Below are 17,091 nucleotides of genomic sequence, written 5' to 3'. Positions count from 1 at the left end.
ATGTAGATATCCAGTTGTCCCTGGCACAGGTTTTTTTTAAAAGACTTTCCTTTCCCATTGACTAGTCTTAGTACCCTTGTTGAAAATAAATTAATCATAGATGTATGGGCTTATTTCTGGACTCTATTCTGTTGGTCTGTGTGTCTGTTCTGCCCTTATACAAATACCACAGTGTCTTGATTACTATAGTTCTGCAGTAAGTTTTGAAATCAGAAATGATTTTTCCAACTTGATTCTTTGTTTTCAAGATGTTTTGGCTATGCTGGGTCCCTTACATTTACATCTGTATTTTAGGATCATTTTTTCAATGCTTGCAAAAAAGGTAGCTGGAATTTTGATACAGATAACATTAAATTTATAGATCATTTTGAGTAGTACTTCCATGGCGGAGGGGAGCAGCAGAGAGGGAAGGAGAGAGAGAATCTTAAGTAGTCTCCACATTCCAGTGCAGAGCCCATCACAGACCTTGATCTCACAAAACAGATTATGTTCTGAACCGAAATCAAGAGTTAAGACACTTAAATGCCTGAACCCCAGAGAGAATTTTAATCACTATTTCAGTCTCTTGTTATAGGACCATGTGGCATTTAATTCATCTTTCTCTTCTTAGTACTGGGCATGTAGGTGGCCTTATATCCATTTTCTAGGTTTAGTCTTGTTCTCAGTATCCATTCGTGAATTCACATATGTCAGTAAAATGATAGTATCCTAACAAACCTTTCTTGTCATTAAATGATTATGTTGTGTTTTGATTACAAGATGAAAAGCAAGTTTCAATATTGAAACTATAAAGCAAATTAGTTAATATTTGCCTGACTTAGCTTAGAATGTTTGATAATTTTCTGCCACAAAGAATACCTTGGGATTATCCTTATTTTTTTTTTTTTCTAAGTCTGAGGTTGCATATTCATGGGCCATTTGTAGGGTTCTGACCAGGCTGAATCATCTTCTGGATTTATCAATCCATTTAGTAGTTTGGTTTCTAATGTTATTTCTTTGTCTTACAGTTTGTTACTATTGACAGTGTTGTCAGTGGTTGTGTTTGGTTTCCTTAATTAAAGATTTCAACAGAATCAGTTGTTCTTTATTCTCCCAAGTTGGTTCTTATATATAACACATAAAAGCATGAACTTTTTTTTCTTTTGGAGACTAAGTAAAGGTAGTCATTAGTTAAATTATCAGCTTTGGAATTAAAATGGTATGGTAGATTAAGTCTATTAAGTGGATGATTTTTCATGCTGCTTGCATATGCTTTTGGCCATTAGCTTGTAGACTAGTGATTCTCAACTGAGGACAGTACCTACTCCTGTGGAGTGCTTAGAAATGTGTGGAATATTGTTGTTCTGACAGTCACTCAAGAGTTAGGACTGTGCTACTAGCATTTAGTGGCAGGGTGCCAGTGATACTAAACATTATGCAATATGAGAGGCAGACCCGCCCAGTCAGACTTACTCAGAATTCTAATAACATCCCATTGAGAAATGCTGAAACTTAAATTTTTTTTTCGGAGTGTTCTTTTTTTTTTTTAATTTATTTTTTATTTATTTTCAGCATAACAGTATTCATTATTTTTTCACCACACCCAGTGCTCCATGTAATCCGTGCCCTCTCTAATACCCACCACCTGGTTCCCCCAACCTCCCACCCCCCGCTGCTTCAAACCCCTCAGATTGTTTTTCAGAGTCCATAGTCTCTCATGGTTCACCTCCCCTTCCAATTTACCCCAACTCCCTTCTCCTCTCTAACTCCCCATGTCCTCCATGCTATTTGTTATGCTCCACAAATAAGTGAAACCATATGATAATTGACTCTCTCTGCTTGACTTATTTCACTCAGCATAATCTCTTCCAGTCCCGTCCATGTTGCTATAGAAGTTGGGTAGTCATCCTTTCTGATGGAGGCATAATACTCCATAGTGTATATGGACCACATCTTCCTTATCCATTCATCCGTTGAAGGGCATCTTGGTTCTTTCCACAGTTCAGCGACTGTTGCCATTGCTGCTATAAACATTGGGGTACAGACGGCCCTTCTTTTCACTACATCTGTATCTTTGGGGTAAATACCCAGGAGTGCAATGGCAGGGTCATAGGGAAGTTCTATTTTTAATTTCTTGAGGAATCTCCACACTGTTCTCCAAAGAGGCTGCACCAACTTGCAATCCCACCAACAGTGGAAGAGGGTTCTCCTTTCTCCACTTCCCCTCCAACACATGTTGTTTCCTGTCTTGTTAATTTTGGCCATTCTAACTGGTGTAAGGTGATATCTCAATGTGGTTTTAATTGAATCTCCTTGATGGCTAGTGATGATGAACATTTTTTCAATGTGACATGTAAATTTTTCAAGCACTTCAATAATACTTAAAATTTCTTGAGGCGAATATATTCTAGAGTCTTACAGTATATTCTGGGTAGTTTTTTTATTTACAAACAACTTCCCACATAATGTTAGAATAAACATTTCTTTGTCTACATTCTCTGTTCCTGTCATAATATTTGTGAGGATAGAATTCTAACATCACAGTACCTCTCAAACTTTTATACCAAAGCACACTAGACAGTGGGGAAGAGTAACCATAGTCCTTTTTTTTTTTTTTTATAATTTTTTTATTTCTTTTCAGCGTAACAGTATTCATTGTTTTTGCACCACCCCCAGTGCTTCATGCAATCCGTGCCCTCTCTAATACCCATCACCTGGTTCCCCCAACCTCCCAACCCCTGCCCCTTCAAAACTCTCAGATTGTTTTTCAGAGTCCATAGTCTCTCATGGTTCACCTACCCTTCCAATTTCCCTCAACTCCCTTCTCTTTTCCATCTGCTTTGGGGTAAGTCTGAGGGAGGGATGACTTTTAAAACTTCCAAGGAACTTTGTACTTGGTTTAAGATCAAGGTGTGTAACTTACTTCAGTAAGTTGTGCTGGTTTTAATTATAACCTCCATCCTAAATCAAGATACAAAATATTTTTATGACTGCAGAAAGTTCTGTCATATCTTTTCAGTCAATACCACTGCCATCCAACCTTTTATTCACAGTCACTGCTCCAATTTCTGTTACTATAGCTTAGTCTTGCCTGTTTTAGAATTTTGTGTAATTGGGAATCATATGGCAGTGTACTTTTTAAAAAAATTTATTTATTTAACAGACAGAGATCACAAGTAGGCAGAGAGGCAGAGAGAGAGAGAAGGGGAAGCAAGCTCCCCGCTGAGCAGAGAGCCCGATGCGGGGATGGATCCCAGGACCCTGGGATCATGACCTAGCCAAAGGTAGAGGCTTTAATCCACTAAGCCACCCAGGCGCCCCTACTTTTTTGTTTTTAAATTTTCACTCTGCATTACATGTTTTTGAAATTTATTCACATTGCACATGCCAGCTTTTTAGGGTTGAGTAGTATTCCGTTGTGTAAATGCTCCATAATTTGTTTATTCATTGGATACTTAGGCTCTTTGTAATTTTTTGGCAAGTACAAATACAGCAGCGATCAGCATCCCTGTAAAAGTCATTTTGTGGGCATATGGTTTTATTTCTCTTAGATAAATACTTAGGAATGCAACTGCTGAATCCTAAGATAGATGTAGGTTTAATTTTATAAGGAACTTTAAAGTTTTTTAAGTGGTTGTGCCATTTCACATTTCCTTTAGCAGTGTACTTTTATTTTCATGATGGTGTCTTTGGGAAGAACAGGAGGTTTTAACTTTGATGAAGTGTAATTTATAATTTTTTTCTTTTATAATCACTGCTTTGTATAGCCTAAAAAAACTTTGTGTACCCATGATTTTGAAGATTTTTTTCTTAGAATCTCTATATTTTACATTTTAAGTGTTTGATCTTCTAATTTTTATGTCTGATCTGAAGTTAGGGATTCAGGCCAATTAATTTTTATATACAGGTATCTTGTTACTCCATCCCATTTATTAAAAAGACTTACTCCATTTATTGTGGCTTCTATTTAAAATCAATTTACTGTGTATATAAAAGTACATATTCATACTTTATTCTGTTGATCTGTTTTTCTATACTTAATTTTGAAATCCATTAATCGAAATCCCCCAACTCTGTCCTTTTTCAAGAATGTTTTTGACAATTCTGGGTCCTTTGCATTTTCATATTAATTTCAGAATCATCTTGTCATTTTTACAAAAATGTGTATAAGTATGTTAGGATGGTATTGAATCTATAGATCAGTTTTCAAAGAACTGACATCTTAACTATCTTGAGGCAATATGAGCTTTGTATATTCTTACATTTATATATATCATCTTTAATTTCTCTGCAATGTTTTAGCTTTCTATTTAGAACTCTTCCATGTTGGGATGCCTGGGTGGCTCAGTTGGTTAAGCATCTTCCTTCAGTTCAGGTCGTGATCGCAGGGTCCTGGTATCAAGTCCCACATTGGGCTCCTTGCTCAGCAGAGAGCCTGCTACTCCCTCTGCCTGTTGCTCCCCCTGCTTGTGCTCTTGCATGCTCTCTCTCTTTCTCTCTGACAAATAAATTTGTTTCTTGTCTTGCAGTTTGTTGCTATATATATCTTTTTTTAAAAGTCCATGTCTTTTATTATTTTTGTACATAGATACTATTTTCTTGATGCTATTGAAATGGTATTTTTAAAATGCTGCTTTCCAGTTTGTTGCTAATTATAGCAAATCTTGTATCGTCCAGCCTGCTAAATTTACTTAACACTTCTGGTAGTTTATGGTGTAAATTCCTAAAGATTTGCTAAACAATCATGTTTACAAATCAAAATAGAATACTTCTTTCTTTACAGTCTTACAGCTTTTAATTTATTTTTTCTCGCCTCAGAACACCTGCTAGCATCCCTAGTACTGTGTGGAATAGAAATGGTGAGGGTGGACATCCTTGCCTTGTTCTGATCTTAGGGAAAAAGCACTCAGTATTTAAACTTTTAGTATCATTCTGGCTGTAAGTTTTTCATAGAGGAAATTTGTCTCTTCCTAGTTGGCTGAGACCTTTTACAGTAGTGGGTGTGGAATTTTGCCAAAACTTATCTGAATTTTTCTGATTATCATATGAGTTTTCTCCTTTATTCTCTTAATTTGGTAATTTGTATTTGTTTTTAAATTTTAGCCAGCTTTTTAATCCTGGAATAAATCCCAACTGGTCACAATATAAAATTGATTATACATGTTGCTGGATTCTATTTGCTCTTCATTCATTTTGTTTAGTATTTTTGCTTCTGTGTTCATGAATGATAATAGCCTGTAATTTTAGTTTGTTGTAGTGTCCTTGTTAGTTTGGTTTGAGTTATGCCAGTGTTCTTCCCCCACCACCACCTTTTTTTTTTAAGTGTTTAAGTGTCTAAGATAGGTCTTATTTCCTCCTTAAATGTTTGATTGAATTTACCAATGAAACCACATGAGCCAGAAGTTCTCCATGTGAAGAAAACTCAATACTAGATTTTCTCTTTTTGTGTTTCTTAATGTGTGAAAGTTGTGTTTCTCAGTGAGTTTTTGCATTTGCCTAGGTTGTTAAAGACATTCATCTAAAATTATTCTTTGTATCTCGTTATCTTTTAATGTCTGTGGTGTTATCTTTAATTTCATTCCTAATATTGATCAGTTTTGTATTCTCTTTCTTCCTGATTAGTCTAGATAAGGCTTCGTGTGTTTTATTAATATTCTCCAAAAACTAACTTATGGCTTTATTTCTTTTTAAAAAATATTTGTCTTATTTCCTATGTTATTGATTTCCACTCCTTTTATTTCCTTTCTTCTACTTCCATTGAGTTTAATATTTTCTTTTTCCACTTCTTGGTCGAGATGAAGGTTGGGTATACTTTTTTATTCTAATATAAACATTTAATGCTATAAATTTGTTAGTTTGTAGGAGTGAAGCAAAAGTAGAAAAGCTGATATGTTGGATATGTTGTGTTTTTATTATCATAATATTTAAAAAAATTTCCTAGTTTCCTTTTTTGGTATCTTCTTTGAAATCCAGACTGTTTCAGAAGTGTGTTAATTTTAAATATTTGGTGTTTTCATTGTGGTTAGAGAACATATTCTGTGATTTCAATCCTTTTAAATTTTTTGATACCTATCTTGGAGACCTATGGTGTATCTTAGGGAATATTCTCTGTGCACTTGACAAGAATGTGTGTTCTTTAGTATTGAGTAAGTGTCTATATAAGTCTTCTATATCCTTATCAGTTTTTTTGTGGCTCCTTGTTACATGGGTTACTGAGAGAGGTTAGTAAGTTGTTTTCTTTTTTTAAAACTATGGTTGTACATTTGTCTGTTTCTACTTATCAGTCTTTGCTTCTTTTATTTGATGGTTATTAGGCATAAACACATTGTCTTTCTGATGAATTTCCCCCTTTTGTCATTGTGAAATTATTTTCATTTGTAGTAATATTCCTTAAAGTCTTATTTTGTTTAATATTATAGCCACATCAAATACTATTATCCTTAGTATTTGCATGGTTTATCTTTTTCTATCCTTTTACTTTCAGCCCATGTCTTTATTTAAAGCTGATTCTTATGAATAGCATATAATTGAGTTTGCGATTTGTGTCCAGTCTGAAAATGTATTTGAAGTGTTTAGTCTGTTTACATTTAATATAATGTCACTGTGATTGAATTTGGGTCTGTCATCTGACCATTTATTTTCTTTTGTCCCCTCTGTTATTTTGTTTCTCCTTTCCATAATTTGAGTGAATTATATAGTATTTAAAGTGATGTTCTGTATCCTCTGTTGACTTTTAACTATACTCCTCTTTTTTTTTTTAATGGTTGTTGTATGTATCCATTGACAGGCATAGTAGATATCCTTAACAGATTACACTCATATACATCATATAAGATGTCAAATTAATACATCATATAAGATGTGAAATTAATTAATTAATACGTCATATAAGATGTGAAAATCTTTTAACTTTATAATTCTGTTACTTAAGTCCCTCCCATCCTTTGTGCTATTATATCACCTTTTTACTTCAACATATATTTTTTAAGATTTTATTTATTTATTTGACAGACAGATCACAAGTAGGCAGAGATGCAGGTGGAGTGGGGGGGAAGCAGGCTTCCTGCTGAGCAGAGACCTGATGCGGGCCTCGATCCCAGGACCCTGGGATCATGACCTGAGCTGAAGGCAGAGGGTTTAACCCACTGAGCCACCCAGGCACTTCTCTACATATGTTTTTAACTCTAGTACATTGTTGTTACTTGGTCATAGTCTTTTAAATAGTTTATGAAAATAAAAATGGTTTTTATATTTACCACTTGTAGTGCTTTTTTTTCCTATAAATTTAGTTTCTTTGTAGTATCACTTTCCATCAATCCTATGCAACTTACCAACTCTAGAATTACCAGAGTTTGTTTATTTATTTATTTATTTATTTATAAAAGATTTCACTTATTTGTCAGAGAGGGGGGAAGAGAGCATAAGCAGGGAGAGTGGTGAGCAGAGGGAGAAGCAGGCTCCTGCTGAACAAGGATCCCTGCACCCTGGGATCATGACCTAAGCCAAACGCAGATGCTTAACCGACTGAGCCACCCAGGTATCACTAGAATTTCTAAAATATATTGTAAATTTACCTTTAGTTGTGAGGCACAACCACCTTTACTGATATTATTATAGCTTTTCTTAACATTAAGGTTCTCCAAGGGTAAAATCAAAGCTGGTTCTGTAAGAAGAAAAAAAAAGTTAACTGGCAGTCCTTTGAAGTTTTCATAAAGTAATAGGTAAAATTTATCTTTGGACATGGTTTGAGTTTTCAGAGGACTTTGTAAATGTCTTAACTAAAGGTTAAAGAAAATAACTATAGTGTTAAAAGGAAAGTTGCTACATTTTAGAGTTTAACTATTTATTTGGTAATCTTCTGTTCTTGTGTGTTATATTATTTGGTGGGCTGAAGCATTTTCTTTTTGGAAAGAGTGGCAAAAAAATAGCCTTCGGAGCAAATTCATCTGGTGGCAGCTTGGTGGGGATGAGTGGGTGAGATAAGTTGTTAGAAGGCTGAATAATGCTTATGAACAGGCCATCAAAGGACTTTATATTTTCTCCCAGATTTATTTGGCTTAAAGCTAAGAATGACCACAGGATCTTGATTATAAAGCCATAATATGGCTCATTTTTATTGTTAATTCACACAAGTGATGTTACTGAGTGGCACTAGACACATAATCATACTACAGCATTGAATGCATATCAGCTAAGTGCTAAATGCTGTATAAAATATTCACAGCTCCAAAATCCCTCCCTTCTAGCAAGTGAGAAAATTAAAGAGGTAGCTGCATTGTGCTGAATGCATGTGACAGTAAAATGAAATTGAGCATACTACTGAAGTACACAGGACTTGCACCTGATCCTGACCTGGCGTAAGTTTGGATTTGTAGCACTGGGGAAACAGGTACCTGAGCTGAGTTTTAAAGAACTTGGTAAGATGATGTGATACAAGGATGGGATAGAGAGATTGAGTTCAGGAGGAAAGAATTACCTGTCTTGGAGCAGAGGAAAAAAGTACTCTGTGGCATGTTCAGTAGTTTGGGACAGGAATAAAAAAACGAGATGACACTGGGGAGAGGCTTTGGTATGCTCGTGGTGACTCTTATGTCATGCTTGGATACTTGGACAGGGTCCTACAGATTTTTAGCTATTGGAGCATCTTGAGCAGGAAAACAGTGTCATCTGATTATTATTTTAGAAAGATCATTTCCACTCCAGTGTGAGCAATATTAATACTGGAGCTAAGGAAGTTGCTTAAGAAGGTTGTTGAGGTAACCTAGGCAAAAGATAATGACTGTGAAAATATAGAAAATAAAGATAATATAGAAAATATAGAAAGAAGCAGATGATTTGGAAATCGTTAAGAGGTAGAACTGATAAGTGACAGATGGAATGTAGAGGAAAAAGGGGTTGAGGATGATTTTGCCCAATTTTCGGGCTTGGGCATTGGAGGTGAATGGTATTACCATTCTTTAAATAAGAAAGAAGAGGAGAAAAGAGGACTAACAGTTTGAAACATGAGGAATTTAGGATACATTAAGTTGGAGACTTTATTAGGAAATAATGAGGTGTGGATTTTAAGAAAGGATACTTTTGGAGAATACTTTCAGAGATAAAGGAGGGGGATTGTCATATTAGCACAGACGAACCAGACTTAACTTTATATATTTCTTCTAATGACAGAGATATTTTTTCTATAAAATACTGTTGAAATGTATACATAGAAGTAACAGGATTTTAGGGCAGAAGAAAACATGTAGAGTTGTCAATATTCTGAAATAAAAGGAGTGAAAATGAAGATGATAAAAGCAGCTCTGTGGCTTCTAAAGTTCTTCTCATTGACCGGCAGAGGGCACTCAATCCTGAAGCTCAGTATTTTTTGCTCTCTGCTGCCCTTAAGGCCTAGAAGCTCAGGTCCTTGGAATACAGGTTTTTAGTGTTCTTCTTACACAAGGCCAGGCATCCAGGATCCTTTTATTTATCCTTGCTTCCAGGACTTAGAAGATACTTGATTTTTTTCTTGGAGCCAGTCTTCATTCCTTGTTTCCTCCCTGAAGTATAAGACTGGAGTCCTCACCTTACAAGCTGCCATGGTATATGGGGTTAAGATAAAATCGGGTGCAGAGCCTGAAAATGTAATGAATCTTTGTCTCTATTAAAAAAAAATTTTTTTTGCTTCTTGTTAATTATTAAGATTCAGGGACACATTGGTGTTTTATTAATCTTCTGATCCAGGGAATAGAATGGAAGAAGTTGATGTTAGCTTCTAGAAACAATATTGATAAACTTGGTTGGGTCTGTAGAGCATCAGGCTCCTCCAGTATTTGATTGGAGGAGCCGATGAATACTTCCTGTCCTGGGATATATCCTTTGTCCACCTGCCACACACCTGAAGTGCCTATTAGTCTACTTTTTACAAAGTAAATGTGGTAGGAGAAACTATTTAAGTTAGTTAGGACTTAACAGAATAGGACATAGGCAGGAAGTTTATTAAAATTAGTTTTAACGAGGGGATGTCAGAAAAGTTCAGGAACTAGAGTTACACTATTTCCTGTTTATAAACCTTCAAACCTCCCAACTGACTAATGATTTAATTTATTATTAGAAGGGTTAACACTTACAGAATGTATATTGTGTGCCAGGCATTGTTCTCATTTAATCCTCAAGACAACACTACAAGATAATCACTGTTACTATCTCTATTTTGCAGATTAGAAAACTGAGGCACAAGAAAACTTAAGTAATTTGTGTGAGGTTGCTTATGGAGGAGACAATAAGTGCTCACTACTGTTCAATCCTCCTGTATATCTTATGCTGCTTAGCACAGGCCCTTGCCCATAGCAGATGGCCAGTAACCCAGGTAACTTTTAAATTTGAACTAGCATGAAGTTAATTTGCCATGAATGGCAGCTTTTAGAAACAGAAGCCCGTACGGAGTCACTGAGAACTTTAGCAGGATTCTTGAAGCCCCTGGGCTCATAAAGATGTTATATTTGCTTTTCAATTAGTATAGCAGTAATAGAATTTAAGGAAATGTGGAAAAAGAAGTAAACAAACTTTTAAAGGCACAGCACCCACTCCATTAACTTGAGGGAATAAAAGTTTAGATAATGGGTTATTTTTAATTAGTGTTATTCTTAAAATGGTGCAATTTTTTTGAAATTGGTAACTTTATGATATTCAGTTTTTTCTTATTAGAAGAATTCCTCAAAATGCAATTGAACAGTAGTGAAGGCCAACTTTAGTTGACCTAGCAGTAGTAGAGTATATGAACATTTAGGTCTTATTATGATTTTTAAGAACATTTGTTGTATACTTGGTAAGTGAATTATTTCTTTCATCTTTTTCAACCTTTCTCTTCCTTTTTACCTGCTTTTTATCCACGTGAAGAATCCAAGTTAAAGAATATCCTCATATAGAAAGATGATTGGGGAAACACCCTATTTCAGAAATAAACAGTACGTTGTGACAGGGTCTGGTTTTTTTTGTTTGGTTGATTTTTGGTTTTTGGTTTTTTTTTTTTTTTTTTTTTTTTTTAAATGGCTTTAAGTTAGGCATGCATTAGCCACTCTCTTAACCATGGATAATTGAGAGCTTAGCTGATTATTCTGGCCAGGTCATTGTGAAACTGACAAGTCAGACTGTAGTTATCCCCATACCGTAAGCATAGGAATAAAAAGGCTATATATATATATATCCATGTTCAAGAAAGATTGACTTTCTTAAGTGTGTCACTGTTTGGGAGAAGAGGATGCTATCACCTTTGTAAAGTTGTGAATTATGAAAGACATTTCTGTTGGGTTACTGAATGTCCCTTGAGGTTTGTTTCATTTATAACATTGCCTCAGGCCTTCTGCTACATCCTGTTGGAATGACCTTCTTTTCAACCCCGTGCTGGCAGCTGTAATATGGCTCTTTCTCCTGAATCTTGTAGGCTTGTCACATGACAAACATGAACTGTGACCCCTTTGTTCTTCACCCAGATGATTTGGTTTCTTTAATTTTTTTCTGTTTAACATTTTTGCCTTATTTCCTTTCCTCTTTTTCCCTCTTTGCTCCCTTTTTTACTTCCTACCTAGACAAGGGTTATTGGGGTGTTTTGGGAGTATTTTAGGTTTTTTATTAAAGTATAATACTGATGCAGAAAAGCACACAAATCAGAGCTCACTGAATTTTCACGGCACATGCACACTCATGTAGACAATACTGCAGTCTAGACAGAGAACATCACCAGAACCCCAGATAACCCTCTCCTATCTCCTTCTGGGCACTGCTCCTCTCCCCCCAAGGGGAATAATTGTCCTAATTTCTGTAGCTCTGAACTTCATAGAAATGGAATCAAACTCTTTGTATTCCTTTACATCTGGAACCTTTCATTTCAATTTTTGCAGTATTCATCCATGATACTTGTTACTGCTGTGTAGTATTCCATTTGGATAAGTAGTCCACAACTTACCTCTGCCAAATGGGCATTTGGATTGTGTCTTATTGAGGGCTCTTATGAATAATAGCGCTAAATGTTCTCATACATGTTTTTTGGTGAACATATGATACAGTTCTGGGTACTTACATAGAAATGGAATTGCCAAGACATCGTGTATCCAGCTAGCCTTTTAATTTCTAAATTCACATAAAGCACTAAATGACTGATTTTTAGGTAAACTCTTAGTACTTGAAAATTTATAAACAACTGTCGATTCAGCTTTAGCATATTACATCTAATTTTTGGCTAAGAAAAGTGCCTCTACTTAATGGTACTATAGTTTAAAAATAAAATAAGTGTACTGTAGTTTTAAACAGATAATTCCTGTATACAACAAAATTGCCACTCACTGCCCATGATGTGTTTTATTAACTCTCTTCCTAATGTGTGTTTTTTTTAATCCAGTTTTCCAAAGCTGAGTTCTTGGTCCATTCCTGCAAAAATCTTTTTTTTACTTAAGATTTTTGTTTATTTATTTGTAACAAAGAGTGCATATAAGCAGGAGGAGTGTCGGGCAGAGGGAGAAGCAGGCTCCCTTCTGAGGAAGGACCCTGATGTGGGACTTGATCCCAGGTTCATTACCTGAGCTGAGGCATCCCTTCTTAAAAATGTTATGAAAATATTGTGATAGTGATAGTTTACAGTAGTTAAGGTTACGTCTATGTTATACCACCCCTAGGTGGCAACGTTAATGAGTATAGAAATTTGATTGTGATATCATATTCCCTCCAAATTGCAAGGCATCTTTCAAGGAAATTTTATTTGACCATCAGATAAAGTGCCCCTCAGTCATTTGTGGAACATGCACGGAATTAAGTTGACTTGGTTTGACCATGGTGTTATTGGATACCTTAAAAAGGATTTCTTTTCCTTCATTAAAACAAAGCAAAGCAAAACAAAAATGTAGAGGAAATAATTAAAATTTGATAGTTATAAAAGGGTGGTTATGGAACCAGATTTGCTTTCTATGTAAGGTAAATATCTTTTCTTATATAAGTCTTTTGGAGGGTGAAAGGAGGGTTACCAACCCTATCAAGATGTTTTTGGAAACAAAGTATGGTTTTTAAAAAGTAGGAAAATAAAGGATTTCACCTTTATAGAATTATCCTTTGGGGGTATCAGGGTGGCTCAGTTGGTTAGGCTGCCTTCCTGCTCAGGTCATGATCCCACGGCCCTGGAACCAACCCCAGGTAGGGCCTCTTGCTCAGCAGGAAGCCTGTTTCTCTCTTTCCCTCTGCCTGCTGCTCCCCTTGCTTGTGCGCTCTCTCTCTCTCTCTCTCTCTCATTCACTCACTCTCTACCAAATAAATAAAATCTTTAAAAATTATCCTTTGTTTAGGGGCGCCTGGATGGCTCAGTGGGTTAAACCTCTGCCTTTGGCTCAGGTCATGATCTCAGGATCCTGGGATCGAGCCCCGCATCAGGCTCTCTGCTCAGTGAGGAGCCTGCTTCCTCCTCTCTCTCTCTCTTTGCCTGCCTCTCCACCTACTTGAGATTGAAATAAATAATATCTTTTAAAGAAAAATTATCCTTTGCTTGAAAATTCTGTATTTTTCATTTCTTTTTCCAGTTTTTTTCTTTGTTTGTTTTAATACTGTTGTGTAGACACTAATATTTAGAAAACTGTCTTAGTATAGGTGTATTGGGTTTCATTCATTTTTGAATGCCATTTAGATCCTACATTGGTTGATAGTCCCTATCTTCAAAAAGCTTATGATCTAGTGGATATGTAGTAGTGATGGTAGCATATACAAATTACTGTAATACTATATAAGGTAATTGCTACGGTGAGAATTCCTTTGGTGGGGGGGGAGGCAAGAGGGGCGCCTGTGTGGCTCAGTTGGTTAAGCAACTGCCTTCAACTCAGGTCATGATCCTGGAGTCCTGGAATCGAGTCCCACATTGGGCTCCTAGTTCCACGGGGAGTCTGCTTCTTCCTCTGACCTTCTCCTCACTCATGCTCTCTCTTGCTGTCTCTCTCTCTCAAATAAATAAATGAAAAAAAAAAAAAAAAGAAAAGAAAAGATGAGTAGATTGGTCTGGAATGGCCTTTTGCAAATCTTTATCTATTGGCCAGAGTTAAGATGCTTTGTAAAGGAGCAGTGGGAAGTGAGCCTGTAGGGATGCCAGGTAATGAGTTTGTACCTGATTTGGTAGATAATATAGTCCAGTGACTAAGAGCACTCACTTCAGATCCAATTAGAAATTGAGTCAGAGTTCAGTTCTGCTGTGTGACTTTATACAGGTTGCGTGACCTGTCTCAGCACAGTTTTCTCATTTGATAAATGGAGACAGCACCCATGCAATGTGCTGCAGTGTTAAATGAAAGCAAAGGGATCATGCGTGGGAGGTGAGTCCCATAGTTGCCAGTTTAACAAGTGCTCAGGTAACTGCTCTGGGTAGTGGTGAGCCGTCAGAGATTTCTGAACAACAGAACGGTGGGATGTGAGCCGCGTAGGGTGCTTTTTGTTTTTATAATTGATACACAAGAGACTGCACACAGTCTGGTAGGTTTCTTTACATACACCTATGAAGTCATCACTGCAACTAAAATAATGACCACATCCATCACTCCCAAAAGTTTTATCTAAGACCTTTAAAGAGGAAGGTCTGGCCTTCGGTACACAGCGAAGAATGGGGTGAAGTCAAGCCTAGAAGGGGAGAAATCAGTTAAGAGCCTGTCTCCATGGTCCAGGTGAGAGAGAGAATGAATGAGGTCATGAACTGGTGTGGCAGTTGGCCTTCCCCCATGAGGTGGGGCTGCTGGGGGACAGGGTAGAGACTGCTGCATCACTGTAGTCTCTCCAGCACCTAACTCAGTGGCCAGAAGCTAGTCAGCTCTTCATTCTGAAGACAGCTTTTCTCTTTATGAGAGATCACTTTCTTTAAACTTTTATTTCTATTTATTCTGTTTAGGGCTTGAAAGACAATCTTCTTGCTTCTGGGACATCCAGCCTGACAGCCACCAAACAGTTGCTTCGTCCAAGAATCACAAGAATCTGTCTCAGGGACTTGATATTCTGTATGGAACAGGAAAGGGAGATGAGGTATTCTCGAGCTCTATACCTTGCCCTTCTGAAGTGACCACTGCACTCTCCATCCAGATCCTTGCTGTTTACTGCCAAAGAAGACATAAAGAGCACTGTTGCACCCTCCTGAAGTTTCAGTTTCCGGAAAATAATCACCAGTAGGGAAGACCATTGTTTACAGCTATAAACTTTTATTAAATCTTATTTATACATCCCATGGGGTTCTTAATGATTAGAATTCAACTTTGTCTTCTGGAAATTGGTTAATGAAACACAGTTTATACAGACATAGGCTTCTGCCTACCTGTACATTTAATTACAGCAAGTCAAGGCCCTGTTTGGTACCACCTGCTTCATTTGCCAAACTGTTAACAGGTGAGGTGATTTCCCTAATACCGCCAGCATTAAGATGCAAGGGAAAGAAAGGAAGAATAACTCCTTACCAAGCAAACTGAATTTCGTCCTCTACTAAACCTGTCTCAAGGTGTTAGGTTTTCTGGGCTGGGATCAGAAGTTGCATAGCTGATTCTGACAGTCACCTTCTGTAGTTGCAGGTGATGAGCCACAGAATAGGGTTTGTGGTGACTTTGATCAGCTGCATCCCAGTATTGTCAAAACTGAGGCAAATGGGAATAGTTTGTGCCTGAGGTTGCGGTTCTCTGGCTCATTACCATATACTGCTTCTGATACCGAGTGAGGGGACATTCTTGTCTGGGAAACTGTAAAACAGGAACTGCTGATATACCTCACTGGAAACTGGGAAAGGTGGGAAGTATTGGAAGGAATGAAGGGGCATTGCATTTCGCCTGACGAGGGGAAAGTGAAATTGGAATCCCAGAGTGGGAAGTGTGCTGCGGTGCCCCCTCCATTCTGGGGGTGAGATTGGCACTCCCAACACAGCTGGTATAGGTTTTGTTGACAGGACAAAATCACAGTCCAACCAAAAAGGAAAATGTAACAAACATTTTCAAATTTGTAGTATTTCAAAAGGAAGAAGTTATTTTTTTGTTTTGTGTATTGTTTTAAATCTCACAAAGGATAGTTTTGTGAAATCTTTTTCGTTACTGCAAGTTTTAAGCATCTTGTTGCATTTAAAAAACGCTAATTGATGATTAGAAATTTTTAACAATAGGACTCCATTTTGGATTCAGTACTCAAAAGATAATGTCAGCATTGCATTGTTGGAGCTCTTGTCTTTAAATGTATGAAGAGAAGCATGTGATATATATATATATATATATATATATATATATATACATATATATATATATATATGAAATATATATATATGAAGTATATATATATTCATCTGAGAAGGAAGCTGATGTTTTGTAAAGCAAACCCTCTTTATTTTTTTTTTAATTCCACCGTTGTGGCATGTAGCTGTGAAGTAATAGCTATATTTAGAATCACATAAGAAAGAACCAGTAAATCCTCCAGGAAGGTTTTAAAACAAAACAAGATAGCTGCTTTTTAGGAAAAGAATTCAGGGGGAAAAATACACCTCTAGTATGTTACTCCTCATCCTGTTCTTCCCATCAGGACTGTTACGGCCATGTTCTATATGGTAGTAAATGCTAAATTGTCCACATTTTTTTGTTTCAGCAAGTTATTGTGTAAAATGCTATAAATTATGTATATGTTAAAAGAATACTTTCAGAAGAGATCTATACCCAAAGTTGTTTTTGTATATTTAAATGCTTAGCTTTATTTTTTGTAAAGTGCAGCATATTCCCATATTTGTGTATAATCTTATTGATCAGATGCTTAAAATTATTTCAAATACTTCATTAAAATAATTATTTTACTATAAGAATAACTTTGCTCATTCCCTGACTTTGAAAACCAGTATCTTTAGTAGTAAGCCCCCACAGCTGGGGGCCTGGCAGTGGCTCTTTCTTGGCTTTGATTGTTACTTACTTTGGAGTATCAGCATTAGAACCTGACTTCAAATCCAAGTTACTGTATCACTTTCTTTGGAATAGTTCTAGATTTGCATGCTATTTGACTCACAAAGAAAGCTAAGCGTAGTCATTATAAAAGCTTTTCTTGGGCCACTGGGGTTTTCTTATTAAAGTATTCTTTTTCAAAATTTATTTTTAATATATATTATTT

General features: G+C 36.4%; 1 protein-coding gene across 1 annotated transcript in view; it reads left to right on the top strand.

The window, feature by feature from the left end:
• The window catches only part of TAF4B (TATA-box binding protein associated factor 4b), a 133,637-nt gene extending 116,842 nt beyond the window's left edge, over positions 1–16,795 (top strand). Inside the window, exon 15 of the mRNA XM_059139938.1 lies at positions 14,864–16,795. Within this exon, the coding sequence (XP_058995921.1) occupies positions 14,864–15,031 (168 nt within the window). The 3' untranslated portion in view covers positions 15,032–16,795. The remainder of the gene's footprint in view (positions 1–14,863) is intronic.
• Positions 16,796–17,091: the final 296 nt, after the last annotated feature.

The sequence above is a fragment of the Mustela lutreola genome, chromosome 11 (assembly GCF_030435805.1).
Source record: "Mustela lutreola isolate mMusLut2 chromosome 11, mMusLut2.pri, whole genome shotgun sequence".
In the NCBI taxonomy this organism is placed as follows: Eukaryota; Metazoa; Chordata; class Mammalia; order Carnivora; family Mustelidae; genus Mustela; species Mustela lutreola.
This window is presented reverse-complemented; position numbering and strand designations above follow the sequence as displayed.